This window comes from Nicotiana sylvestris, chromosome 10 (genome assembly GCF_000393655.2).
Source record: "Nicotiana sylvestris chromosome 10, ASM39365v2, whole genome shotgun sequence".
Classification (NCBI taxonomy): Eukaryota; Viridiplantae; Streptophyta; class Magnoliopsida; order Solanales; family Solanaceae; genus Nicotiana; species Nicotiana sylvestris.
In genome coordinates, this window is record NC_091066.1 from 75980848 (window position 1) to 75988012 (window position 7165).

The following is a 7165-nucleotide window of genomic DNA, read 5'->3' on the forward strand; positions in this document are numbered from 1 at the left end:
GTTAAAAAAATGTTTATTACACAATTTGACTTTAAAATAAGAATTAGCTTTGAAATTCGTCTCTTACCTAATAGGCTCCATCACACACCTATAGTTAAATACTACTCAGCAATGAATATTTACCTTTTAGCTACATAATTTATTTGTCATATTTTTTTTATTTCTTTAGTTACCCTGTCTAGAATATATTTACTTAGACAATTATTTTCATCCTAAGTTAAAATGAAATAAGGATAAATAATAAATTACTAAGCTATCAAAAAAAAATGCTGACTAAATAGGATCATCATTTTCAAGAGCTTATAGTTTTTAAAAAAAAATTATAACTCAAATACATTATTTAATAATATTTATATAATTTATAAAGTTTATACTTATTGATATAAGATATATAGCCTAAAACGCCAGCCTAAGACTAGTCTAATTAAAAATGGTACCGGAGTGAATTACTCCTAGATAGATAGAATTTTAAAACGACACAATCTGGTCTTCCCTCTCTCTCCTCCCTCGCCGCCGACATCGCAACGGTTCGCCGGCGCCGGTATCTTCCATAAACAGACAACAATCACTCCGTTAAGCTACATGCTCTGCTTCTCCGTTTATTAACCAACGATCAATTGCCTTGTACAGATTTTTGTTCAGTTATTCGATTCATCAACTGTAGGTATTGATCGGGTTTCTAAGTGAAACTTTGCCTCATTCACTATCTAATTTAATTCGTTCTTGTACCCTCTGTGTGTGTGTGTGTATTCTAAGTATGTATAGTTCAAGTCGAGGTCTGTCCTTATACAACATCGATCCTTGCTTTTACTATTTTCTCTACTGCCGTTTAGATAACTTGGGAGATATTTAGAGAACGTAGTAAGTGAATTTGTTTTGGTTTTAACTCCATTGCTTAGTGTGCCATAAAGTCTTGAATCACAATCTGCGTAAATTTTTAGTATATGAAATGAGTGGTGCAATGCAAGGCGATTCTGTGTTTGACAAAGTGAATGCTTGATTGTCTTACTCCCATAAAAAATATAATAAGTAAATAGTTAGCTTGATTGTGATTCTGGACTAAGTTGTGGCCTATTGTTGTCTTTATATTGTGTGTTTGGGGCTCAATGTTGTTCCTTTTGTTTTGGAACTCATTAGCTAATGAGAAGATTCTATATAATCCTTGAGTGGATTTATATGGAAATATATGGTCTATAAATAATTAAGTAGAAGCCAAAAGCAATTTCATTGAATACTCATATTAGTATTGGAAAAGGATCGGGCATAGAGGATACCCATAGCCAACCAAAATAGTTTGTGATTGCGGCGTTGTTATTGTTGTTACTCGTTGCCTTTGAAACAAAAGGCCCAAAGGAATGGCATTCTTGGCACTTCCTGTATTTCTTATCTTTGTATTATTAAATTTAAACTGACTGCTCCTCATAAGTTTCTTTCCCCTATGTGTTGAACACTTGAATTCTGTATGTTACTAATGTTAGAGCGTGCTTAACGAGCACTCACATTTTTCCTGTCACAGGAATTCAAGATGATTGGATCTTTTCTCACTAGAGGGCTTGTGTGAGTTTGAAAATATCCCATCATAAAGTTTTGAACATTAGTAGTCCTAGTTTCCCAAATCATGATCCTTCCTTTTCCTTGTGCAGGCTGGTCTTTGGTTATGCTTATCCTGCTTATGAGTGCTTTAAAACTGTGGAAATGAATAAACCTAATATTCAGGAACTTCGCTTTTGGTGCCAGTATTGGTATATTGCAGCACTTGCTCTTTAGACCTCTAAAGTATCTTCTCATGAATGTCACCTATAACTTCATTATTCCTCCTAATTTTGCAGCACTCGCTCTTTAGACCTCAAAAGTATCTTCTCATGAATGTTGCCTGTAACTTCGTCATTCCTCCTAATTTTCAGGATCTTAGTTGCTGTATTGACAGTTTGTGAGAGGTTTGGTGATGCTTTTGTTTCATGGTAATCATAGTAAAGTTTTAGCTGTTCATATAAACTAGTGTTAAACCGAACTAGTGTTAACCCTTTTGTTATGCTTTGAAGGGTTCCAATGTACAGCGAAGCTAAGTTGGCATTCTTCATATACTTGTGGTGCCCCAAAACTAAGGTATCCACACATATCCTCTCCTACTTGAAAGAAATTTCAATCTTTGACTAGTTCTGCTGGCCATCTTCTCCTAATTGTCTTGTCTTCGCATAAAATTATTGCAGGGAACAACATATGTCTATGATTCCTTCTTTAGACCCGTAGTGTTAAGGCATGAGACTGATATTGATCGTAGTTTGTTGGAATTGAGGACAAGAGCAGGAGATATGGCATTGCTATACTGGCAGAATGCTGCTAGCTATGTGCAGACGAGGATTTTTGATATATTGCAATATATTGCTTCTCAGTCAACTCCTCGCGCAACTCAGGTTTTCATTAATGTGTCTCAGAGTTGATCTTCCTATCTCAATCATGTGCTGTCTTTGAGTCATGCTATTTACGTAAAATGGTGTTAGTAGCTTGACATCTGAAATCTTATTTTCCTTAGGAGCACAAATTTGCTTGTCCAGTTATACAAATGACTTTGCTGTTTATTAAATCATATGGTTTTAGTAGCTTCACACCTGAGATCTTATTTGTTTGCCTATGTTTATTGCATGCATTTTGTTGCCTATCTATCATGACCTCCCACCTGCAATCTTCTCTCCACAATTGTATTGCTGGAATTTAACTCCTGTGTTAGAGGGTCAATTGTGAGTTTTTTTCTTGAATTGCAGCCACAGAGGCAAAGCAGTAGAGGTTGCCAGCGCACAGTAACACCACCAAAACATAGATCAGCTGCCCCAACAACACGGGTACAGACTGAAGAACAAGCATCTCCTGCTTCTACTGAATCTTCAAGTGAAAATGAAGCAGACGCAATAGAAGTGCTGAAGCCCTCACAACCGCCTCCAGTAGCTGCCCCTGCCGCCTCCTTAAATGCACAAAAAGCAACTCCAAGTGAAGCCCTCGCTCAAACTACCAAAGCTTCGAGTTCCAGCGAAACTCAAGTGGTGCAGATTGATCGAGTGCCTTCCTCGGACAATCGAAGTGCAAAACCTCCTGTTGAGATAGTGATGGAGGAAGCAGTTCGAATAACACGTGCCAGATCAAGGAAGACACGGCTTGCACCCAATCCTTGACTTGTCGCATCCGGTCCTTACACATGTAAGTTTGAAAATCTGGGTGGTGGGTAAAACGATGCTCTTTAGGATAGCGAGTTCAATGTACAGGTCATGTCTTCTTACATTGAGTACTGAAGGAGTCCATGATTTTTTTGCATGGATTGAGAAGTATGAGGGGGTCAAGTTGGGAGGGGCCACCGGACGCAATTACCATTCATGATGAACTATGCAAAATCCAAATTTAAGTACTTTTGTTAGGTGCTTAGTGATTTAGATGTTAATTCATACTTAATTCATTTTCTGGGGAAACTTCCAGTTTGCTGCTCCTGCTCTGGCAATGATCATGAGCCGATGAAACTTTCAGCTTCGTAGAGAGTTACTGTAAATTCAGATACATTGTACGTTGTCTTGGGATGAGATTTTAACTACTTAATTGTAATTGGGTTACTGAATTCTGAATCCGATTGCGGTAAAAATTTTGCTGTCTGTACAAGTTGGTACTTTTCTCTTTTCCTCGTCTCACTTGAGTTGGAAGCTCAGTGGACTAAACAAAAAAAAAAAAAAGTGCTGTGGACCAGGTTTGTTCAGGAGTGCTCTCTTCGCAGGTGTAATTGTTGAGCACTGGATTGGTGGTAGCATATCTGATGCTGGTCTTCTTAGGAACTGTTGAAGCTAATAATTTCTTATTTGTTGCGTGTGTAACGAAATTTAGAAGGTAACCCGTGAGACTAATAATACATGAAATTTCATTGAACCAAGTACCAAGAATAATGTATTCAGTCCATAATAACCATCAAAAATTAAGAATGCTGCTGTAGAGTATTGGAGCCCGTTTGGCTTAGCTGATTCAAAGTATCTGATAAGCATCAAATGCTGAAAAGTACTTTTAAATGCTGAAAATGATTTAATAAATAATCAGATATGTGTTTAGATTTAAGTGTTGAAACCGATAATAAACAGTTAAGTGTTTAGTAAAGAGGTGATGATAAGCATTTTCTTGGAATGTGTAATGACTTAAATGCCCCTTAAAACTATTTAATAAATATATACGTAACTATACAAGATTTTTGATTCTAAACTAATGAAGTATAAATTAACTTATGGATTTACTTTTAGTTCAAAATTGATTAGATTAAGTATATATTATTTTAGCAATAATGAGCTAAAGTACAATAATGAGATGATTATTACTGCGTTGTTGCTCATTACAAACACAATGCAATTAAAAATGGATAATTTAGTTCATATTCATAATAAAACTTTGAATGGTGGAAAACAATAACGTTTCAAAGAGATGAAGAAATCGACTAACAAAAGATAGAACTTTTCTTACTCAAATCAATTTGATTGATTTAATATTGAAGGTAAAGTGCTTTTTGTTGTTCATGTCTACGGTGGATAATGTTTCTGGGAAAGAAGCCCGGGAAGATGGCAGGGAAGTAAAGAATAGAGTTAAGAGCTTTATTTCATTAAATGTATTTTCGAATTATAAAATAATATTATGGACAAAATAGTAAAAGTCTTGGTCAAACTAAAAGTACTTATAATTTAAGAAGTCGGGGATGACCAACTTATAGTTTATGGCTTATAATACTTGACTTATAAACACTTTTGATGCTTTCCAAATGCGTAAGTAAGCCAAAAAGTACTTATAAGCTAATTTGACCGACTTATAAACTTAGCCAAACACCATCTTATTCATAAAGTTAGAAATTTAAGAAATGTCCATGATGACTTAAGTTGTACTTTAATCAAATGTATTGTCCTTACCAAGTAAAGATCATCTCTCAAAACCTTTTTGACTTATTTCCTTAGGCTGATTTTACTAAGATTAAGATAAAAATAAAATTGTGGGCATATTTAGTTTTATTATGAAAACGCCCTAATTGGTTTTAGCTCTTATTTTTTTCTACCTTCGATACCTCAAAGAAATTTACGACTAATATTTCCTTTTATGTCCAAAAATAGTAGTTGTAATTATAAGGCTTCCTTCAAATTTCAAGCGTAGAAATGGAAAACTCGAAGGTGTCCTTTTTTTGTTTAGCTTCAGAGATCAATCAAGAAAACATGATAATTTCTTAATATTTTCTTTGTTTTGATCATAATCCTACTTTGCTTTTCAGTAACAACTTGATTAACTTTTGAAATGATTTGACACTCGACCTTGTTGGAACCTAGCTACTTTCGGACAAAAAGAAAGGCTATAGCTATGGCATTTTCAAAGAAAGGCCATTTATGCATGTAGATGGACAAAATTCCTATAACTAAACCTGAAACTGTAACTAACTCTTATGATCAGTTTTTACTCGCGTTGGGCCGGATTAATCTGAATTGCACCGCGAAATGTTTGTACCAAGACTTTTTTTATTTTTATTCCTAGGCTCGAACCCGAGATTTTGACTAAAAATGAAAAGAATTAATATCCATCACACCACAAATAGTATAATTAGTTCTTATTAGTTAATTGAGTGAATACGAGAGAAAAAGAGGATAATCATGATACTCCGAAAATTTAATTACAAGCATCCCAATTTTCACAGATCGGATGTTATGTCAAAAACACCAGTCAATCAACATAACGTGATATGCAATTACCTTATATATGTAACTATCACGTATAGTACTCCTAGTAAGAATTCAGGTAGCATCTTGCGACAAACACGTACGTCCAAAAAGCTTCTCATCTTATTAGCTATATATACAACGATACACATAGGCAAATTAAATTACACGAGTGATCATCATAGCAAGCATATTTAGACAGGAGAGTATTCGTAAATGTAAAGTCTAATATTTATACATATTTGTTAAAGTCCTTATATATATTCAGGGGCACTTGCGCTTGCCACCATGGGTTGTCATGGCAAAGTAGCAGGGGCACAGCTCTTGGTTACCGGAAGTGCCAGGTGGCGCGCAGTTACAACGCGCGCAGCAAGTCCCACATGCTCTCTTGCATATTTTCTGCCTCGACGCCAGACGGCATCTTGCCTCACAGGCTGCTCCACAATCTGCACATTTCGTTAAAGAAAACTCAAGACTCAGAGAAGGAAAGAATAAATTAAGTAGCTTATATGGATACCTAATTTAGGGGTATAAGAACTCTTTGTTGCATCCTTGTTCACCTGAATGATCAAGTTTCATGAGCAGACGTTAGTAACCATACGGAATTTCTATCATTTTTAAAGCATGCAAAAAAGAAAAGAAAAAACGTAGTATCATAAAAATATTTCAACAGTCATAAGCTAATTAAAAAATACCACCACTTGGTTGTCAGCTTCCACAAGATGAACAACTAGTAGAGAGAAAAACACCATAGCAACAAGAATCCGTTTGGAGATAGCCATGGCTAATAGCTCTCGAAGTCCTTGCTACTTAGCTGAAGTAACTTTTTGCACTATAGTTCAAGCTTAAAACCATCCACTTATATAGAGAGAGAAAGTGAGCAACAGCTGTAAACAGCTGGAAAAATTAAAAATTATTTTGTTATTCCTTTCTTTGACGTGGCAATAACCTAAATAGGGGCATTAGCGGAGACAGGGAAAGGATATGCATTTCCCTTGATCTTATATATAGAAGTAAAATAATTCTTTGCATACCAGAAAGTTCCAATTGTTATAAACAAGTAATCTTAAGATCAACTTTATCTTGATTAAAAGATTAATGTTTACATATTCTTTGAAAAATTACTACTCCTATAATCTATCGGCTGCTTTATTATTCCATAATATAATAGTATCAATATTATTGGAAACTAGGGGCTGTCTCAGACTGAACCAATTAAACACAAGAACTGGACAACTCAAGTTAATGTACTGCTGGCATTGTCTTTTGGATTGTTACTGTGCGGTCTGATCAATTTGATTTAGACATTTGTTTTAATTTTCCACACACAATTAATGCACGACTCTGTTAACTACTATAGGTTAATTACAAACACTATAGGCACAGTCATATCTAATAGAGGTCGACCATAAATTCCATTAAATAGTTCAACAAATTAACGGACTGGCTCGGCT

The 7165-nt window shown here is 35.2% G+C and overlaps 2 protein-coding genes across 4 annotated transcripts; one reads left to right on the forward strand and one right to left on the reverse strand.

The window, feature by feature from the left end:
* Positions 1-422: 422 nt before the first annotated feature.
* Positions 423-3642, forward strand: LOC104222710 (putative HVA22-like protein g). 2 transcript variants are annotated; one of them, XM_009773982.2, is made up of 7 exons: positions 423-664; positions 1517-1557; positions 1644-1742; positions 1905-1961; positions 2043-2106; positions 2211-2414; positions 2763-3642. In XM_009773982.2, exons 2-7 carry the CDS (start codon positions 1526-1528, stop codon positions 3165-3167), a joined length of 861 nt encoding a protein of 286 aa, XP_009772284.1. In that variant the 5' UTR covers positions 423-664; positions 1517-1525; the 3' UTR covers positions 3168-3642. The 2 variants fall into 2 exon arrangements, with proteins under 2 accessions (XP_009772284.1, XP_009772285.1); XM_009773983.2 differs by having other exon boundaries at positions 439-660.
* Positions 3643-5816: 2174 nt separating this feature from the next.
* Positions 5817-6557, reverse strand: LOC104222711 (gibberellin-regulated protein 1-like). 2 transcript variants are annotated; one of them, XM_009773985.2, is made up of 3 exons: positions 6410-6557; positions 6229-6271; positions 5817-6157 (listed from the first exon to the last, which is right to left on the reverse strand). In XM_009773985.2, the coding sequence occupies exons 1-3, from the start codon at positions 6491-6493 to the stop codon at positions 5976-5978; spliced, it is 309 nt and encodes a 102-aa protein (XP_009772287.1). In that variant the 5' UTR covers positions 6494-6557; the 3' UTR covers positions 5817-5975. The 2 variants fall into 2 exon arrangements, with proteins under 2 accessions (XP_009772287.1, XP_009772286.1); XM_009773984.2 differs by having other exon boundaries at positions 6407-6556.
* Between the last annotated feature and the right edge of the window lie 608 nt (positions 6558-7165).

Coding starts and splice junctions, on each gene's coding strand:
- LOC104222710 (XM_009773982.2), top strand. CDS start 1,526: ATGATTGGATCTTTTCTCACTAGAGGGCTTGT. Junction 1,558..1,643: donor TTTCTCACTAGAGGGCTTGT/GTGAGTTTGAAA, acceptor TTCCTTGTGCAG/GCTGGTCTTTGGTTATGCTT. Junction 2,107..2,210: donor TGTGGTGCCCCAAAACTAAG/GTATCCACACAT, acceptor AAATTATTGCAG/GGAACAACATATGTCTATGA.
- LOC104222711 (XM_009773984.2), bottom strand. CDS start 6,493: ATGGCTATCTCCAAACGGATTCTTGTTGCTATGGTGTTTTTCTCTCTA. Junction 6,272..6,406: donor AAGCTGACAACCAAGTGGTG/GTATTTTTTAAT, acceptor TTGATCATTCAG/GTGAACAAGGATGCAACAAA. Junction 6,158..6,228: donor TTCTTATACCCCTAAATTAG/GTATCCATATAA, acceptor CGAAATGTGCAG/ATTGTGGAGCAGCCTGTGAG.